Source organism: Rhinolophus ferrumequinum, chromosome 6 (assembly GCF_004115265.2).
Source record: "Rhinolophus ferrumequinum isolate MPI-CBG mRhiFer1 chromosome 6, mRhiFer1_v1.p, whole genome shotgun sequence".
NCBI classification, from domain to species: Eukaryota; Metazoa; Chordata; class Mammalia; order Chiroptera; family Rhinolophidae; genus Rhinolophus; species Rhinolophus ferrumequinum.
Genome location: NC_046289.1, coordinates 35,105,729 through 35,127,059, shown reverse-complemented (window position 1 = coordinate 35,127,059; position 21,331 = coordinate 35,105,729). Strand labels below are relative to the sequence as shown.

The window sequence follows — 21,331 nt, the reverse complement described above, 5'->3', positions numbered from 1 at the left end:
TTCTTGTCCTGTACAGTGGCACTATTTGAATATAGGAACATAAGTGACTATGAGAAGCTAAAAGGCCACCAGACCTTTGAACTCCCTGACCCCTACTCTCCCGGCTTCTACTCCATCAGGAAAGAGGCGTGTCCTTGGCCCATCCCGTCCTTCTGCTCAGGCACCCAGCATGATGGGAGGACTCTGCCCCTCCCTTCTAGATCTTTCACTTCTTCCTCTTGACACGTAACTTATTTAAGTCTCAGCGTTTCACATAGGCACACACACGCACGCGCACACACACACGCACCCATCTGGCTGCTGTCCTCTCTCTTTTTTGATGCAGCCAAAGTTCTTGAAAGCTTGTCTCCACTTGCCTCCTGTTCTCTCTTCTCCAACTCATAGGAGGCTGTCTTCCTCACCTTCCTAAAGCTGTTCTCACTGAGGACGCAAACATTCCTTATTGCTGAAGCCAGGGGGCACTTTGCAGTCCTTATCTTCCTTGATTTCTTGGTGGTGTGCGACACTAATGGCCACTTGCTCCCTGATGAAATGCCTTCTGTTAGCCCTGTGATTTCCCAGAGGCACCTCCATTGCCTCCTTTGAAGGTTCCTCTTCTTCTTATCTTCATCCTTCAAGTGCTGACTATTCTCAAGGCCTGTTGTTTTTTTCTCTTGATGGCTCCAGGCACCTCGCTCCCATCCATGCATGTTACAACCAGCACCAATGCTTTGTCTTCCAAACAGATCTGTTTGGGATTTCAGACCCATTTGTCCACCAGCCTACTACAATTTCCTACTTGGTTCTCTTGCCAGTATTTTAAACACTAAACTCACCTACCCTCAGCCAACCTTTTCTTCCTGGGTTCCTCGTTATATTCTGTGTACATTTTTCGTCTAAGCAAGAAGCCTGGGCCTCATCCTTTTGACCCTCACCTCCTATAATTCATCCACCAACAAGCCAGTCCAGTTCCATTCAAATCCCCTAAATAGCTCTAGAATCTTTCCACTACCCAATCCAGGCCACCATCATTTTTCACCTGGATTACTGCATCAACCGTCTAATCACAACCTCCTAATACTTTCCATCCCTCCTAGTTCTTTCTCCATTCTGCAAGGACAGCAATCTTTTGAGAATGCAAACTCCTTCCTCTACTTAAGATTTTAAGTTATATCCCAGTGCCCTCAAAATAAAGACTGCACTTCTTATAAGGCCTTTGCCTTCACCTTGACCACAGCTGCCCATTCCCACTGCCATTACAGCTGCTCTTCCATTCGCATGAATGCTGTGCTATCCATTCCAGACCTCGGCACATAACGTGCAGGCTGCCTGGAAAACTCTTCCAACCTCACACCACCAACCTCCTTCCCTGGAGTCCCAGTTCTTTCACTGCCAGTGGCACCCAGACTCACTGCCTTTTCTGAGGTCCCTTAGTTAAATCCAACAAACATTTGAAAACCTGCTCCATGGACCACCCAATGCCAGCATCAAGTTATGAGGAGGATCTTGGAGTCTGGAGGGTCAGATTAACTTTTTTTTTTAAATGTCCACAGGCATTTGATCTACAAGATAGCACATAGGCCTGTGCATACACAGACGCATATTTGTACCTTTAAAGGAAATCAGACGCATACAGAAGTACTTTCTCAACTTTAAATATTGTTGCTATTTCTTCCACATTCCATGCTTATTTCTTCCTCCAAAATAAAATATGGACTTAAAAACTTTAAATCCCACTGTGTTCCTCTCATCCAACTTTACATGGAGCAAAAGCATGAGATGGGATTAGATAAGCCAGAGAAATAAGCAAACTGAATGGAAAATACACATAGAATAACTCATTCCAGCCAGCATGATGTAATAGAAAAAAAGCAGAGTGCTGGTAGCCAGGAGACATAGATTCTATTTCTGACGATGACACGCTCTTGCTCTGTAATCCTGAGTGAGTTGTTTAATCTCTCTACTCCTCAGTTGTATTATCTTCTAATGAGAGGGTTGAATCTCCAAGGTCCCTGTGATGATCTCTGCAAAGTGGGTCCTGGTGAAGAACCATCACAATTCTGACTTGAGAAGCAGTATAGAACAAAATGGTGCCAGGAATGAATCTTATACCCATTAACTACTTTTCAAGTAAAAATGGAAAGATTTAATCCTTTTCTATTTTATCTTAACAATTACCCGTAAGCAGAACTTATATAACTTAAACAAAAGTTAAAATTTCACCTTGGGATTAACTGCCAGGGTGAGAAATTACTGCAGAAATTTAAGTTACAAACACCAGTTTTAATAATTATGTGTCCTTTGTAGCTCTTGAAATTTGTTCCTGAAAAAGGTGACATTGACCTGTTGGAGGAACATAAACATGAACTGGATCGGATGGCCAAGGCTGATAGATTCCTTTTTGAGATGAGCCGGTGAGTTTAAAAATGCTGAAAAAGTAAAGATGCCCCTTACCTTTCTTAGGAAGTTAAACTTTTGATTCATGTTAAATGGTTTGGGTCAATTAACCTGGTTTAGCTTGAAGCCTGTTTGAATTCCAAAATCTCCCCAAGTCTGAGTCGTGTGGAAGTTCGTTTGTTTGAGTTCTTTGCCCATGGGTAAGCCAGAGTCAGGGTTTCCTCACAATCACCTCTATTTCTGGGCCTTTGGGGCTCAAATACTTTGACCTAATCAAGCCATAACTTTGCCTGGTTCCAGTGTCATTCTCACCACTTTGATTTCTTGGGATTGTCTCTCACTCCTCCTAGGACCTCAGCATCCCAAGGTTGTTGTTAAGCAGAAAAAAAAAAAATGGACAGACCGCATGTCAACCTGGAGCCCACGTAACTGAACAGCCAGTGTCTGGATGTCAAATCATGACACATGCAGACATCATTAATCGATCATGGCATTCTTCCCACCGAGCCTGGGCAAGCTTTCTCCACCCTTCTCCAGAAGTCCCTGAGGCAGCCACTGGCCCTTAATTGAGTTTGGCACGTGAGCTGAGTCTATTTGCCATCCCAGGCCTAAGCAAATTGGTTCTGCATTAGAGAAGGACCGGTGGTCCTGAAAGTTTTAGTCAACCCCCCGGCCAGAGCACTTCCCAAGTTCCAATGGCCAACAAATGTAGCCAGGGTGAGCATGTCTCTCACTACATGTCTGCCCAATCCAGACTTATTTTTGTGGTTGTTCGGTCTCAACTTGCCCACTGCAATAGGACAAAGGAGGGTTTGGAAATTTTGACAGGTGTGCCCCGCAACTTAAGTGTAGACAAACTGGAGGGCCACCTGCAATGGATGCCACTTAGCAACTGTCCAGATCTTTGCCTCATCTCACTGAATCCTCCTATCAGCCCTGCCAGGAAGGCTGTGAGGTAGGGAGACGTTGTTTTCCATCTAATGGAGGAGTTAAGGTACCTGTTCAAGGTCACCTGATAGTAAGAGGAGACCCTGGGCTGCAAACCCAGCTCTGTCTGATTACATGGTATAGTTTGGGAGGAGGGGCTGATCCCGAGTCTTCCTGGACTGAAATTTCCACCTGGGAGCAGGTTAGGCAGTGATCTCAGGCCAGCGCAGGAATGCCCACCCCGACCCCCTCAGCAACACAATGCAGTTCATTTTGGTGGCAACCACAGAGGCCAGTTTGGCTCCCTGTTCATCTCTAGTAGCTTGTTGCTATCTTGGAAGGCAGAGCTTGCCAGCCCTGAGGGAGCAGATCGGGAGATAACTGTGGAAGAAAGAGGAAGGTTTGGGAATGTGAGTGAGAAGAGGGTGATATGAGGAAAGAATGCTGGAGATAGTAGTTTCCTCTACAGTTTTGCCAGAGACAAACTTTGTGGAAAGTTAAGAAGCATGGGAGAAGTATAGGAAACAGCCCTTTATTTGGAGCAGAAGGGAAGAGGGCTTTAGTCAATAGCCGCCAGCTCTCACTTTTAGCAGTTGACTAATCTGATGAGAGCTAAGGACCCTGTTGCAATTTCCCAAATACCCTGGTGGGTCAGAGGAAAATGAGCCCCCCTGGCAAAGTTGGCCTCATGTCCTGTGCCCCTGTCTGGGAGAGGAAGTGTGTGTGTGTGTGTGTGTGTGTGTGTGTGTGTGTGTGTATGGGGTAGCCCACTGAGGTATCTCTGCCGCCATATCCATCGAGTGAACATAGACATGTCAAGTGAGTATTCATTAGTCTATGTTTGCTCTTACAGAATTAATCATTATCAGCAAAGACTGCAGTCACTGTACTTCAAAAAGAAGTTTGCAGAGCGCGTGGCAGAAGTTAAACCTAAAGTAGAAGGTAAAGTGAAGCTGCCCAGATGAGAAATGATATTCATCTTGCCCACATTCAAATGTAATCCAAGTGCATATAGTAAACAGGATTCCTTCGGTAATTTTTTTTTTTTTTTTTTTTTTTGAAATCTTTTGGATTCTGATGGATAATTACTAAAGGTGGGTGTTTGACTCCCCGGCCTGGCCTGGCCTGGCCTGGGTCCTGGAGATCACAGCATACCTCCTGGGCTCCTCTGCAGGTGGGGCTTTTGACCACATGGGTGTTGGGGAGGAATTTATTTGACTGCTACTGGCATTAAACCTATAATTCACTTTCTTGCAACAGGGCCTTACTAGATGTTTCTAAGTGAAGGTTTGAGGCTGTTACATGGCTTGATTTTGAGGCCAGTACATTTGTAAGTGTTTGCAGTGCCGTCAAGGCAACTGAAGAGCCCAGCCCCAGAGTGCAGGCTGGAGTCAGGACCCTGCCTGAGCCCCAGTCCTTGATGATGCCTGCAAGCTGTAACATGTAACACATTTTACCAGTTTTTCTATTACTGCAGTTGATCGGTAATCCTATTGATCTGACTCGTCCAGGCAAGAAAGTGTTTGCAAAGGACTGTGGGAAATGCACTTGCTGGTCTGTGTATTCCTACGTGCGTACATTTGATGAGTCAGCCAAGACAAGGGCTGTGAGCAGATAGGACTGTGCAGCTGCCTGTGGGTCTCTTGAACAACCTTAGCTGGCTCTCCCCGTCCTCTCACTCTTTGCTTCTAGTTTAGGTGTTTTGAAAGTGCTCCTGGTCATCCAACCCAATCTTGTAGACTTATCACTGAAAAGACTTGGTGTTAATACCTGTGTTTTTCTATGCTTTGTTTTGAAGCAATTCGTTGTGGCTCAGAGGAGGTGTTTAGGAGCGGTGCCCTGAAGCAGTTGCTAGAAGTGGTTTTGGCATTTGGAAATTACATGAATAAAGGCCAAAGAGGCAATGCTTATGGATTCAAGATATCCAGCCTAAACAAGATTGCTGACACAAAATCCAGCATTGACAAGTAAGTACGGGTTCTCCCGACGCTTGGAGGATCCAGGTGCTTAGGTCAGGGCTTAAATGTGCACCCCTCTGGTCCTCCTGGGCCTCCACCATTTTCACGCCTCTCTTAGCTCTTTCACAACCATGAGAGTCCTCAAGTTCCCATTGGGCCAATTATCCTTCATCCATTTTCAGTCCAGGGGATATCATCTTAGTCCAAGTTTTTTTGTTTTGGGGGTTTTCTTGGATAAACTTTTTATTTTTGTACGATACACTAAAGAGAAGTTCACTAATTATAAATGTACATCTTGATGCATTTTCACAAACTAAACACATCTGTAGAACTGGTGCCCAGATGAAGAAACAGAACCCTGCCAACACTCCAGTAGTCCACTCATGACCTCTCCCAGTCCCTGGCCCCCACAGAGAGCCGTGTTCCAGGGAAAAGAAGAAATCTGACAGCTGATGATAGACTCCGAAGCTGGTTGGGTTTTTAGGTTATGTTTTCGTATATACATTGAAGCTAGCAGCTGTATGGAAACATTACGATGTGTAAATGTGTTTTGGCTGTTGATATTCAGCTGCTCATCCCAAGACTCGTTAAAATGTTTCCCAGAGAATGCATTTTAGGTGAAGAGATTCTCGTTAGAGACACTGAGGTGGGAAAATGCTCTGATGTCATTAGCAGGCAGGGTCACTGGGTATATTAATTCCAGTTTCCCTGAGAGCCTGTTTCTCTAAGGCTCTCACCGACTTCAAAGGAACACGCACAAGTGTTTCTAAGACAAACTTCTCTGTACCCGAATTCTTTTTTTTGAAATCTGGGCTGCTCACCCTAATTATTCCTAACCAGTGAGGCTTTCACTCTATACTTTCTATAGGGTTAGTGAGCCATAGCACTGTGGCCACCCTGAACTAATCCTGTAAGAAATAAGCAGTGTATTAAATTATAGGGCTAAACTTTATTTTTGTACCATGTAGGGATAGGTACACAAAGTGCAGCTGTTATGTTCTATTACTGCCATGTTATTTTTAATGTGAGCACTTGGTCCTTTTTAGGGAACTTTCACATTTGATTGTCATACAACAGCCTATGGAGTACACAGGCCAGGTGCTGTGTGTCACCTGCTGTCAGATGAAGAATCGGAGGCAGGCTCGAGTGGCTCATTTAGCTTGCCTATGGTCACAACAAGCAGGGTATTTGGCCTTACAGGTATTTGACACCTACCAAAAAATGGATCTTATTGGAGTTGTAATAGATAATTACAACATCTTATTGCATTTCAAGAGCAGCCACCTTTTTATGGAAAAATGTTTCTCTCTCTCTCTCTCTCTCACACACACACACACAAAACCCTTTCATACCCTTTGCCCTCTCAATTTACTGATAACCTTACACTTACTATGTGATTATCTGCTTATTGAAGTTACTATAGAATTTAATGCACAAGATTTTTCAAAACAAATAAATTAACATTTCTGAACGCTTTCTGAAGGTGTGAAGACACTGGTGCCCCCAAAGTAGCACCAGTGTCTTCACACCTACAGTAGCTGGCACAGTACCTTGCCTATAAGCAGTCACTCATTAAATGTTCAATGGAATCAAATCAAACTGTGTAAGGCGGGGACAGTCCGCAGGAAGGGTGTATTCACTCTGTGTTAAAGGATTGTTTCTGGTCATGACAAGAGGATAATCAAATGTGCTTGTTTTTCATTCTTCAAGAACTTGTATTCAGTCAAATGAGATGTTATTTGGATAGCAAACACGTGGGAGCTCTGATCTGCTTTTAAGTCTTTCTTCATTAAGAAAGGTAGATGTGATTAACTAAATTTACTTTCCCTAAATAACAAAGCATTTCTCTGAAATAAGGAAGGAAAACAGCATTGCTCTTTCTTTGATGGTAGTTGGTATTTTGCTCCCTCACTCAGCAGGTATATGGACAGGCATCTGGATTCTGTGAAGGGCAAACCTGAAGTGCAGTGATACAGCTGAACATCTGCAAAATAAGTGGCCAGAATGTTTAGCCACTGTTTTACTTTGCCGAGCAATTGTTTTCTAATGACTGAGAGCAAGAAAAATAAGGGGCTCTTTTTTTTTTTTTTTTTTTAACATGGGGGCCAGTTGATTCAGAGGAATAGGATTGCATTGACTCTGAAGCTACAAAGATAACCAGAAATGGTTTTCACCGTTATGGGGGGAAAAATTGTTTGACAACTCTGCTTCACTTTAGCTGGAGGTGGGTGGGGCTGTTGTGACTTAGCTTTGTGACTTAGCAAACAGCCTGAAAATTATGGAAATGTTTTTAAAGAGTTATATTGTGTTCTCCTGATTATGGTAACTTTCAATAGATCAGTGGTTTTTGATCCTGGCTGTTAGAACCACGGGGGAGTTTTTAAAAATACCCATACCTGGCCCCACCTCCTTCCGATTAAATGAATCCACTTCGGCCGAGGCATCTGGGATCCACGTGATTATAATGTGCAGTGGAGTCAGGGACCATGGGACCAGACTGCCACAGCTTTGCGTAATAGATAGTGTTTATCAGATGCCGGCCTTTTCGGTCCAGGTCAGTCAAGGTTCAGCCCTGTCACCACTGAAGAGGGAGATGCATTATGCAGTTAGGAGCTGAAGTGTTGCTAAAATTAGCAAGTGGATTCTTGGCCGCAAGAATAACATTCATGATGGCACAGTCCTGGCCCACTTGCAGGCCCAGCCCTGAAACAGGGGGCTTTCTAACTTTCTGAGTACCCTTTGTTGCAACAGTGAAACAAATGAGTCAGAGGGGGGAAAAGTTACAGAGTTGAAAGAAACCTTAAATGAGAATGATTAATAATTGTCATCAGTGAGTGGCTGCTCTGTACTTTTGACTTGAAAGTAGCTGTCCTGATTAGTGTATTAAGCATCACTCGCTCCCCACCCTACCCCACCCTGCTTGTTATGCTCTCTCAGGGTGCACCTCTTCATTGGGTGGACACACTGTGAAGCTGTGTCCCCATTGGCAATGGTTCAGGTTCATTCCCATCACCCATTGCATTACCCAAATTTTGAAGGATGCTCATTTTGGGCCAAAGAAGTCATTGTTGTGCCCCGCCCTTCCCTTTTGAAAGATGAATGCTTCCTTTTGACATACATGTATGTAAATCTCATGTAGGCTCTCCCCTTCTCCTGAGAATCTTTACCTCACAGGAATGTCCAGATTTTGAAATTAAGGCAGCAATGTGGCGTTCTTGTGGGTTCCACCACTTGAATGTACAAATGATACGCAGATATTAACAATGGTTAACACTCTTGTCTTCTTTAATTGTAGGAACATTACACTTTTACACTATCTTATAACTATTGTGGAAAATAAATACCCCAAGGTTCTCAATCTAAATGAAGAACTGCGGGATATTCCTCAAGCAGCAAAAGTAAAGTAAGTATTACAGTTTTTAAATCATTTGACCTGTCCTTTAGCCATCGAGATAGATAGCTTTGCATGAAAAAGGTCCTTCTGTTTGCTTTCCCCTGAATGCTGGTATATGAAATAAAGTTTGAATCTTATCCCAATCTCTCAAGTGTACTACATGGTTTTAAATATATACTCATATATATTTGTTCTAGCTCCTTTGGAATACTCCTGCATGTAATGTTTAGCTTCCACAAAATCTTATTATACAGTTTATACAGAGTACGTATTACAAGTTAAGGAATGTGGTTGTTTTCACTAGTACTTTTCAAAGCCAGTTCTATGAAAATACAGGTAGGAGTACCCTTAGTTAAATGAGGGTAGATGGTTAAGCAAATAGAAGACCTAATGTCAGGGCGTAGCTGGTAATTTTCCCATGTGCACACATACCCAGAAACCAAGGCAACCTTTTAATGGAAAGCAGTCTTTATGCAAATAAAGAGACTAAAAATAAAAAATGGAAAGCTGCCAAACTTTGACTACAAACTTCACACCACTTTTCAGAGACTGAGAAGCAGGCGATTTTTCTTGCTGTTCTCTCTTCCTCCTTTAAGCCTTATAAAAAAAAAAAAAAAAATTTAAACTGCATCTTTTTGCGGTGAAGTTGGAAAGTATGCTAGGTAGGCTAATGTTTGCCCTCTGTTCATTTCATAGAGTTTGGTAGAAGGGTACCACATAAGACATAAAATTAAAATGTTAAAGTAAATGAAGTATTGTTGAATTTGTTTACATATGAATTATCTGCGAGAATGAAGTTGTAATCGCTGATGTTAAAAGTCATCAGGCATTATAGGAGAAGCCCAGGAAACTTTCTCTATTTACCAAATTTTTTAAAAAGGCAGCGAAAATGAAAGCTAGTTAGCATAACTTTAAGAAAAATCATTGTTGATTGAAATTTAAGCCATCACCTTGTAATTTTCATATTACCAGAGCTTTAGTGAGAAGCAATATAATTATGAAAAACAAAATGTGACTATGTGGATAAGCCCATTTCTTTTATCTGTTCAAATTTATTTCCACATATAATAATTTACTTAAGTGAGATTTTTGTGACACTGAAACATGAAATATTTTTGTACAGATGGAAAGATAGTTTTATTCTAATTTTAATCTATAAAATATACCTGCTGACTGTGGAATATAAAAAAACATAATTCCATACCTAAATTCCGTAAGATTAAAATGTTGTCTTCCTGTAAGATCTGAACATTGAGGGGAATTTTAAACATTTAAAATAAACCAAGATGGACTGCCAAGCATGAAATATTAAACCCAGCATACATGTAATACCTGTAAGTCTCATGTTGATTACTAAAATGTTGCTGTTTACAACAGCATGACTGAGCTGGACAAAGAAATAAATACCTTGAGAAGTGGCCTGAAAGCAGTAGAGATGGTGAGTATTTGTTTCTTGTTCTAATTCCCATTCTGATCACTGTCTGTAGTGCTGGTGATGTCCAGCAGATGAGTTGCTGGGTGCCTTGGCGTGTGGTATGCTTGGGATAAACATTTATTGGTTTCAAAAAAACACAAAGAAAATCAGCAACAACAAAGAAGCAAAGGCAGGTTGTGTTTAGCCAGGCAACTCGATTGCAGGCAGCAGGATGTCACGGGGGTGTCACTGGAGCAGGAGCAGGGACACTGGACCTAGAGTTCCACCGATGTCCTGCCTATGAAGCAGGACTCATTAAAGTGGACTGGGCTGGATAAGCCTCCAGGACGCTGTGGGTGTTCATGTTCTATTCATAAATGATGTCTGCTCTCAGTAGAGCACTGGAACTTCTCTGTTGTCTTTGAGTTGGTCCTTCGGGGAGTATTCACTGAGCAAGGGGTCAGTGAAGACTCCCCGAAGGACCAACTCAAGGCGAGGAGTCATGATCACTCAGAATCCGTGCCCTGCTGGTGTCACAATGGCCAAGAGCAGTCAGGCCAGCACTCAGCCTGGCCACACCCAGGTAAGCACAGTGATTACAAAGGTGCCTCTGGAAGAAGATGGATTTAGGTTAGGCTGAGGCTTGTGGAATGACTGGCATGTATTGGAAGAGATGAACTTTGAGCTGTGGCTGAGGAGGGTGGGGTGAACTTAGGTGCCTGGGAGGGAGGCTGTCCCAGGTATACAGACCACCTGGGCCCAGGCGTCCGCTGAAGGAAAGCCGGTCATACTGCTGGAGGAGAGGAGTCAGTGGAATTCAACATGACCGTGATGGCACAGTGCCCCGTCGGTCCTGCACACATGCTCCCACCTGTGAGGAGGCAGGTCGGAGGATGAGAAGCCTGGCTCAGGAGAGTGGATGTAGCTCTAGTCGGGCATTTGGTGAAGAAGACTGGTTTGCAGGCAGCTTAGAAAGCTGTCCTTCTCTTAAGGATTTTTCAAATCATTTATTAATACTGCCATGAGGACCTTCCTTCTTTTCAAGTTATATCTAATCTTTACTGTTTGTTTTTAATAAATGAAGGAGCATGTAAGTTTTCTTTTTTCCCTTGGCAGCATTGGGCAGGGGGGGGAGGGACGGCGGGGGGTGCTGTTTAAAAATAAAAGATGAACTAATTGCAAGAGCTCTTTCTCCCAGCCCCAGTGGGCCCAGAGACTGTGAGTGAGCACATAAGATAATCCTCAGCTTTCAGAGGCCAAACTGGATAAGGGCCATTTGGGACGAAGATTGTTTTATTTCTTTCCAATAGACGGCCTTCTTGAGGCGCTCATGGCAGTTAGGACAACCCTAAAGCCTAATAATGGATGCTGGGACCCTTGCATCTAAGCTAGTTTACAGTAAGACATGAGGGGGGGCCCAAGAAAGTTTTATGTTTTGACTTTATTAAAGGCGGTTTTGCTGAAATCTCTCCAGCCCCTGCATCATGTACACTGTAACACACTCTTCCTAAGAAAAGGGTCTACAGAAGGCTTCCCCTCCCCTGGCAGCTTAAATATCAAGTTATAGAATGGAAAGGAAATACCAAGAGACAGACCTTGGCTTGTCTAAATATTTGTGTATCCTGATTGTGATTTGCACAAATTGATTAGATTGTTTGAAGATGGAACTCGCATGAAATTGTACATTAATGAAACACTTTAATATTGCTTTCACATCTCTGTACCTCACACACGCACAATGCTCACTTTCCAGGCCAAAGTACTAGAATCTTGGTAATTTCTTCCAGTTGGAGCAAGCTCCATAATTTATAAGTTTCCTCTTCTATTATTTCATTTGATTCTCATAGTGATGTGGATTGTGCCTTCCTTTTACAAGTGAAGAAACTGAGGCACACGCTATTTGTCATGGATAAGAACTAAATCAAAGGTAGAGCTGAATCAGCACCCATAACCTGTGATCTCTACATTTCTGCGTGTTAGTGCTTCTGCCAAAGCAGGTGCAGAAGAAAATAGAGATCCAGATTAAGTTAGTTGGTACTCAGCATAGTTGTTACTAGGACTCTGGAGTCAAGCAGGCCTGAGTTCAGATTCTAGTTGTATCATGTATCAGTTACTTCACTTTGAGCGAAGAATTTAAATCCTGTTAACCTCAATTTATGTGCCCGTGCAATGGGGATAATGCCTCACTCATAGAGGTGTTTTGGGATTAAATTAAGTGCATCTGACAATGGTTGAAATTAATTATTAAAATTAGATTTGAATAATCCGTATGTAATGGAGATAATTAACAAGACACTAATACTAACACTTCTACCTGCCAAAAACCAAATGGTATGGAAATAAGAAAAATGGTAGTTGATTATGGTGCCAGATGCTACAGTTGAAATTCTACTGACCGGGATAATCACGGTTTAGGAAGTAAATAGATTTGGCAAAAAGAGAAAGAAGAAAAAATATCAAAGAACCAGAATTCTGAGCACAGAATATCAGCAGTGAAATTCTCTTGCTTTCAGTCACGTAAACTTTGAATCCAGTTTGCTCTCCATTGTTTGTTTAAATTCTATTAATTTTATCCAAATACTAATCTGCATAAGTTGAAGCCAGTATAAAAAATCACACTGATAAAGCACTCATGTGGCTGGTTACATTGCTATTTGCAAATATGTGTGTGCACGTGGGCATGGCTGTAGCATGGGGGGTAGAAGGGTAGGAGCGGGGTGGAGCATCACAGAATGTTGCAGCGCAGGTTTCGATGTGTTTGCCATTCTGATTTATTAAATTGGAGGCATATGGAAAATGAGACAAGGTGTGTCTGCATTTGAAGGCTCCGTTGACATTATCCATTTCCTGTGTTTAAGGAGCTGGAATACCAGAAGTCTCAGCCCACGCAGCCTGGAGATAAGTTTGTGTCCGTTGTCAGCCAGTTCATCACAGTAGCCAGCTTCAGCTTCTCTGATGTTGAAGACCTTCTAGCAGAAGCTAAAGACCTGGTAAATGGCCCCCTGAACACTGAGTGTTGTCTGACAGGGCTGGTACTTCCAGATATTATACTATGTGTATATTTTCATTTCTAGGACTGTGATCAATTGAAACACATCCTTTTTGTCATAGGCCAAACACATCCTTTTGGCCTATGTCGCCTTTGGGTTAGTAAGACCATGAAGTATCTGAATGGTGTAAAACCAGTAAATGGTTTGACAGTTTTTCTCCGGCTTGAGAGTGGGTCAAAGTACTTATCTCTGGAAACCAGAAAAGAATAGATTATGAAAACCAGGATGAAATGTGAGATCAGGTGTGACCAAGGCCATGTGCCTCCGTACCTGTAATATGCTGTCCTGAGATAGAAAGTCAGGAGGACAGGTTACTCCCTCTTGAAATCTCCAGCAGAGCTTATTAAATGAGATGCATTAATTTGCAGCCTCATTGCAGTAGAAATAATTTTTAGTAAGACATTTCTTTTTATGATCTTTGCTATTTCAAAATTTTGTTTTCCTATATGAAGGAAAAGTTTTTGTTGGCTAATAACCAAGACCCTTAAATCCTCCCAACCCTTCTCTCTCTCTCTTTCTCTCTCTCTCTGGTTATTTCCTCTTACAAATATATATATATATATATATATATATATATATATATATATATATATATATATATATATATATATATATATTTGCATACAAACATTCTTTCATTTATTAATGCTATTAAGCCCCTACCCTGCCCTACTGAGTGCTTTAATACTACCCATCTCTCAGTTGTCACAACTTTTGCTTTAACTTGAATCTTTCCTCTGAAACTTGATTAATGGATGTCATTTTTCTGTGGTCACATGTTCAGTTATAGGTATGAATGATTGTTTATATAAGTGTATACACATACTGGTTAAAGTTCAGAAGTAGACTATGTTAAGATACCTTAGCTAGTCTTAATATTAAACCCCACTTCCAACATTATTAAATAAATGGAAAGACAACGAATATTCAAATGACTGCTGTTGGAAGTTCAATCTCTGATATCCCATGATGCAATCAGTCAACTATGTCAGCAACCTCCGCTGGGATAGCCTCCGTCCATGTCTGTGTATGCCTCACTACTTTGGAGAATGTGCTTTATAAAGGAAGGGGACCTCACCCCAAGTCACATGTATAGTACCTACTCCATCAAGGGCGCTAACATTTTTATAAGAATCAACACACACACACAGCCTATTTTTTCCCCTTTATTTTAGCGTGGGAACCATAGTCTGGAACTAGTTTTCTTCAGATTTCTAAGACTAAAATATACATGACTTCATCATCACTAGAATTCCTAGATAAAAAGATCATTCAGGATGGCTAGAAGTGCATGAACTTGAATATTTTAGAAACTCAATTGTAGGCTGTCTATTGCTGTTTTGTTCATACCAGAACTTTTAGAAATTAGCTTATAAAACCATGGAACAAGCTAGAGTGCTATATGTGGTGTGTGAAGAATGTTGTGTTTTTTTGCTAAAGAGCTCTGGTTTCTGATAGAATATTTCCAAATAAGTAAAACATTGAGAACAACGCCTCAGTGAAGGAAAAAAATGGTAAAAGAACATTTTTAACATTATTTAAAGACATGAAATAATATTTGTAAATTGTGATGTGTGTGTATACCAGGGGTGCCAAAAAAATGTATGCAAGTGGACACTGGTCAACATTGCTCAAACAGTAGTTCGCCGTAATCAGAAGTCTCTGGATGCTGATGGTAACCACTTTGAGCACCTCTTGTAATTGCAGAAGTCAAACGTGACTTGTATTCATCTTTTATTATCGGTATATATTGAGTATTACAATTTTAATACAGTTTTCCTTTCTTAAAATGTGTATACATTTTTTTGGCACCCTCTGTATGTATACACACAGACACACACACATATATATAACATAATAAAAATTGTTTATTTAAGAATAAATATTGATAGGGAATTGAAAGAAAATAATCAAAAATATAAATATTTATAAGATAAATGCATACTGGACTGTAATAGACAACATGCTGACTACAGTTAACACTGCTGTCTGCTGTATTTGAAAGATATTAAGAGCATAGTCCTCAGAGTTCTCATTGCAAGGGGCAAATTATTTTTTCTTTTGTATCTATATGACACGATGGATATTAACTTACTGTGGTAATCATTTCATGATTTGTAGAAGTCAAGTCATTATGCTGTGTACATCTCAAACTTATACAGCGCTATATGCAATTATACCTCAACAAAAAATATAAGAGAATAAATATTGAAAACATTTCCTTTAGGTAGATAGTATCACTGAAATATCAGAAAAACTTATGCAAGTAAAATGAAAGCATTTAGAAACTCTTGGGTTGGGAGGACTGCATAGACACTTCACAGTCTAAATATGCAGAAAACTGAAGATCTGGCAAATTTTAAGTTGAGTAGGCATCGGGATTGAGAATTCATTTGACTTTCAAGCTGGAAATACAATCCTTAGTAGCTTAGGAGTAACAGCGTTAGATCCTACAAAAGGAAGAAAAATTCTAACAAACATTTTGACAAGCATTGAACATCATTTAGATAGTCAGAATAGTGCTAAGACCCCTGAAAGCATGTGATCTCAAGGTATGAAGATAACTACGAGAAGAACTAAAATTAGAAACAGTTGAAACAAAAATGACTGAAAATACTCTTTTGTTACATAAACAAAGTTTTATATTCTTTTTTAAATTTCCCCTTAATATTTTGCATTTTAGCCATTTTTAACAGATTTGCATTGAAAATGGTTCTAAAACAAAGAATCTGAAAGAAAATTATATTCTCAGTCAGAAATTGTGGGTTGCATTAATGATTCCATAATCAATTATCGTTTTCTAATTGAGGCCCAGGAAATATAGTAATATAACAATACCGGCATTGTTTGTGATTTAAAGGAGCATCTAAGAAGCACAAGGTCCCAGTTGGCTTTTGATATTAGCCATATGGCACCAATAAATGATATGAAACTACTTCAAAGAAAAGTTAAAAGTAAAGTTTCCCTACCCCTGCTGAGTTTGCTATTAGTTTTATGTCTTGAGTGTTCTACTTCACGATATTTTGCTTTCTTGTTTTTACTACTGTTCAGTTAATAAAATGTCATAGGAGGTAATCATAGATGTTAAGCTGAAATGAGGCAGACAAGAATAAATGGATTCAAAAGTCAAGGAGTATTAAATGTTTTACTTTAGAAGTGACTGATAGACATGTCTGGCAGCCAAAGATAAATAGAGGCTCACTAAAATCCAGCAAGTTATATTGGACTGAATTTGAGCTTGAGTCCTTCTAGAGAGATTTATATTTGATCATGGAACGCTCTCAGAACACTGAACTTCTTAAAACCTCCTTTTCTCCAGTTTACCAAAGCAGTGAAACACTTTGGGGAAGAGGCTGGCAAAATACAGCCGGATGAGTTCTTTGGCATTTTTGATCAATTTCTTCAAGCTGTGTCAGAAGCCAAACAAGAGAATGAAAACATGAGGAAGAAGAAAGAGGAGGAAGAGCGCAGAGCTCGCATGGAAACCCAGGTAAAAGAATGAGTAATTGGCGATTCCGCCTCCGGAAGTTCGGCTGCTGCTACTCCTTGGTTGGTAAATAGCACTCTCGTGTGCTGGCCAGAAGGAGGGCATCGAAGTATTCTTTCTCATGCTGCTGGGAGTTTAAGTGGGTATACAGTTTCTCTTGGGCAAGTTGGCAGTCTATATTCAAAGCCCGAATAACGATATCCACATCCTTTGATCTGGAATTCCATTTCTTAGAAATTATTCTAAAGAAATAACCATAGATTTGCACAAGAGAGCAGCAATTTTCATAATAGCCCCAATCTGGAAACAACCTAAATGTTTACCAACCATACATTAGTTCTAAAGGATGTAATACTAGCTACATAATGGAATATTGATGCAGTCCTTGAAAGTCATGTCTTCAAAGATTATTTAATAATGCAAGGAAGTTTATAAAATGATTTCTACATGAATTTTTATTTTTTTTTTTTGGTAAAATAAGTGTTAATATAGAAAAAAAAAGTGGTGGGATATTCCCCAAAAAAGTTCACAAAGGTTACCTCTTGATAGTAGAATTAAGAATGATTTTTTCCAGTTTTATTTATCTGAATTATGTAAATTTTCTATAGTATTTGTGTATTATTTGGCTTTTAATACTAGTAACTTGGCATGGCACGTTCCAGGCATATACAGTAGATATAGGCCAAGCCTTTGATGTAAGGAGAGTGGCATGACGAGTGTTTGCTTTAGTCTTTCTATACCATCAAAGAAGCCAGTATCTGGAGTCTGTTTAATAGTGATAACCTTCTTGTTCCATGATAGAAATACAGATTGCTTCAGCTGCTCTTTTCCTAACTAGACTATCGTGAGGTTTACCTAGATTCTAATCACAAAGTAGTGGTGACTCTTCTTCATTGTTCATTGCATCTACAATGAGCTCTTTTGTCCCAGTTACCGTTCCCATGACATCGAGGAGGGTAAGCAGTTAGAGATGAACATGCAGTGTGACTGAAGCCTTGCATATTTCACAGAATTCATCGCCACTGAAAACAAAATACAGCACTTTGGCACTTCTCTTAAGAGGTTGCTTTCTTTTTGCAGCTCAAAGAACAACGTGAAAGGGAACGTAAAATGAGGAAAGCAAAGGAGAATAGTGAGGAAAGCGGAGAGTTTGATGACCTGGTTTCAGCTTTACGCTCAGGAGAAGTGTTTGACAAAGACCTTTCTAAACTGAAACGGAATCGCAAACGTATCACCAACCAGATGACGGACAGCAGCCGAGAGAGACCAGTCACAAAACTTAATTTCTAATTTTCCTTGAGTACTTTTTTAGAAAGCTCATTAGCACTCCTTTGAAGTGACTAGAACTTTTCATTACACTGCCTTGCAACCCGAACAGTGGCAATTTCTTCTTTCATCTGTGAGTGAATGTGTGAATGTGTGTATGTAAATGTATGTGTATATGTATATTAAAAAATGTATATAGAAGTCTGAGTGTTGTCTGGAGACCTATCTGTATGGTAAAAACAAAAAACACCTATGTCAATGTATGTGCTCAGAAACCGTTTGTGTATGCATTCATATTGGGTGTGGCTCATTTTCTTCCCCTGAACACCACGACTGTTCAGAAGCACAATACTATCTCCTGAAAGAGATAACAGAGACATTCCCTAGAGTAAAAACAAAAACAAAAGAAGAAGAAAACAAGCTTGAGAAATATTTTATATGGTTTCCAAGCTTGGTATACTTTGAAGTTATTTTCATTGGTGAAACTGGTATTGGAAAAATATAGATTTAAAATGCTTTTTGATAGTTGACAATGTGATGCTGGTGCATTGCATCAGTAATTGATAGGACCAGCTTAGAATTTCTGACATTGGTGTGGGGATCCAGTCTGTAAATGTTTATTGAGGACATCTTGCACACAATCTGAATTATGTAGAATGTCAGTCAGAACGTTTTTGTGTATTTAAAACTTGAACATCAATTTTTTTTCCCCCCAACTTCATCGAGTTCTCTGCCAAGCGCTCTTGATGATTTCTTTACATTGCTTTTGGAAGGAACACTATTTATCCAAATGGTCTTGTTATAGAACAAGATGCCAGAATGTGCATGTTGTTCTAACAATATAGATATATAAACTTTAAAAATAAAATTCCCACCCAAGACCTAAAAGGAGAAATTCTCTGAAGGGATAAAAATTATTTTTAAAAATTTTATGGGGTGCCTTTTTTTTTTTTTTTTTTGTATTTTCTGTTTTGTAGGACAAGCTGCGTCTTCTGTAAATAAAGGTCTGGAGTAAAGGACACTTTAGTAAATGCACAAAATGTCAACAACACCCACAGAGATGCCAAGATCTATTTATCTCCAAGTATGGTTGAAATGGTGTCCTGTTTATATGTTGTCGTTTTAAATTGTGTGTCAGTAAAGCTACCTGTAAAATTTCAGTCCAAAAGATAAAGCTCTCAGGGAGAAATGAATAAAAACAGTGGACATTAGAAAATAAAATATAGATGCTTACCATTAACCTACCAACTCTTAATATCCTTAAATTATATGATATATAAAGAGGACTGTTACTTTTTTTTCCTTTGCTTCACTTTATTTATTTGTAGTGGGGGAGAGGGGCTAAGGCTCTCTTTTTTCTTTCCATTGATCCTGTTGTGATTTGGGTTTCCTGTGGAGAGAGTAGTTTGTCCTGTTGCACTAGAACATTATTTACTCACTAAATTGAGTTTTTCAGTCAATTAACAAATATTTATTAAATACCTACTGTGTGCCAGGCATAGTAGGGCTACAATGGTAAGCAAGACAGAACCCCTGACCCCAAAGAGCTCGTGTTCTAATGGGGATATTGAGGGGTGACTAGAATACCAATGTGCGCTGTACAGGAATCGTGCTATTTAAAAATAATTTGTATAAACTATAATGCTTAGCACAGATGACATGGTCTCTGTGCTATGTGAAAGCTGTGAAATAGTGCTCTAAGAGTTGTCAAGAGCTGTGGTTTTACGTTTTCCCCCTCATTGCAAAATTTAGTGACTTTTTACACATTATATGAAAGTAAACGAGTCTAGCAAATAAAACAGTCATAAATACACAGCAGAGGTTGTGCTCCCCCAACCCCAGTTACCCAGGTCTGCAAATACACCGTGTTAAAGGTGCAGGCGGAGACGTTGTTCAAAAAAGGCTTAGAGATGAGGAGGGGTGGGATATGCGGCCGGATTTGTCCGTTCCTTAACTAAAGTGCCTCTATGTACATTCTTTTCTATTTATAGCAGGAGAAATTTGGTCTGGCTCAGTTGGGGAACTGTATTCTGAAAATGGCTTTGTTTTACAGTTTCAGGAATGGACAAATAGATGGAGAGTCACATAAAGGAGCGGATTTGTGTATCACGTCCCTCTTGCCCCTTTGTAGTCATCCTCATTTTGATATGGCCATCCTGGTAGGCCTTTGCCATTTCCATTTTTTCATTTCTTTCCCCAAAAGCTGTGTGCAGGTAATTCCATGTGCCATTGTTGAAAAAAAAAAAAACAAACACCTACTTTTTCGATTGGTGCTGGTGTAAGTAGCCAGTTTTCTCTCTTGGGTGTGTATTTTCAAGTTTTTTTGTTTTTTTAAATTAATGCCAAAAAGAAAAAGCATTATAATTTGTAAACTTAATTATATGTCTTGTATCTTATTAGCTTAGTAGTTGGAACCACTTAGTCTTTAGGTGCAAGACTGTTGTTACAGTACCAAGAAAAACAGGTTGTATGTGTTATGAGATTGTACATTTTTTTTAAATAGCAATATGCAATAAAGAGATGAATTCATTGGGTGTATGTATGTATATGCTTTCTGTGAGTTATTAAAATAGCATTATCAAATTTCTTTGCACGTTCCACCATTAAATTTAAATATTGCCAGTTGTTTACTAAATCAGAAATATATATATATATATATATATATATATATATATATATATATATATGAATATGTATATTCTAAATTCTAAAGGGAAAATATTTCATGAGATTTTTTTCTTTAATATCAGCTGTTTCCTATATCAAGTGGTGAACCTAAATTAACAACTCCCAGGGTTTAACAGTTACTTGATACCATTCAGTTCCATGAGCACTAGCTTTGAGAACCATTGGACTATGTGTGGAGAAATTGAAAGCCAAGCTTCTAGGGCTTCTTGCAGTGGGGTCATTTTTAGACCATCACTGTTGAGTTAGGTGCCCGTTTACTCTACGTGGCCTATACTGGTTTAAGTCTCCATAGCCCTCTTTCCCCTATTAATATGAACTCCACTGAAATCTGAAAACCTGTTGAGTCCATTATTAAGAGATGGCTTGATATCTATACATTCTTTTACCTTAGAGAACGTTTGGAACCCTCGAGGAATGAGTTTCTTGTTTATAAGGATTTTTACGTTTTCCATAGCAAAGACCAATCCAAATTATTTTTCATCAGTCTTGTGGGGGAAACATCAGCTCTAACCTTTGGTCTCTTCCCTGACACGCTTTTGTCTACAGCAATCAACTGTTTCCATGGTATCAAACAAACAACATGAACACAGGATTGCATACTATGGGTTTTTGACAAAGGAGATCCTTATTTTTATCAACCCTTAATATGTTTTTCATGGGAGAGAGGTTTCACAGTATAGTTTTTCCATGTCACGTAAGTAAAGTATTTGTTCTCTGCTTCTCTGCCTGTGGTGCCTTCACTGACAGGACGGAGAAAGGAGACAGTTCAAT

General features: G+C 39.8%; 1 protein-coding gene across 6 annotated transcripts in view; it reads left to right on the top strand.

The window, feature by feature from the left end:
• DAAM1 (dishevelled associated activator of morphogenesis 1) overlaps positions 1–18,789 on the top strand; it is a 159,068-nt gene extending 140,279 nt beyond the window's left edge. For 5 of the 6 annotated variants that reach the window (XM_033108757.1, XM_033108755.1, XM_033108754.1 and 2 more), the window contains 8 exons: positions 2,287–2,393; positions 4,157–4,245; positions 5,102–5,270; positions 8,557–8,664; positions 10,033–10,093; positions 12,928–13,059; positions 16,439–16,609; positions 17,687–18,121. In XM_033108757.1, coding sequence (XP_032964648.1) covers positions 2,287–2,393; positions 4,157–4,245; positions 5,102–5,270; positions 8,557–8,664; positions 10,033–10,093; positions 12,928–13,059; positions 16,439–16,609; positions 17,687–17,896 — 1,047 coding nt within the window. In that variant the 3' untranslated portion in view covers positions 17,897–18,121. Of the gene's footprint in view, positions 1–2,286; positions 2,394–4,156; positions 4,246–5,101; positions 5,271–8,556; positions 8,665–10,032; positions 10,094–12,927; positions 13,060–16,438; positions 16,610–17,686 lie in introns of all 6 variants that reach the window. The other variant, XM_033108759.1, reaches the window with a different exon arrangement.
• The last annotated feature ends 2,542 nt before the right edge of the window (positions 18,790–21,331 follow it).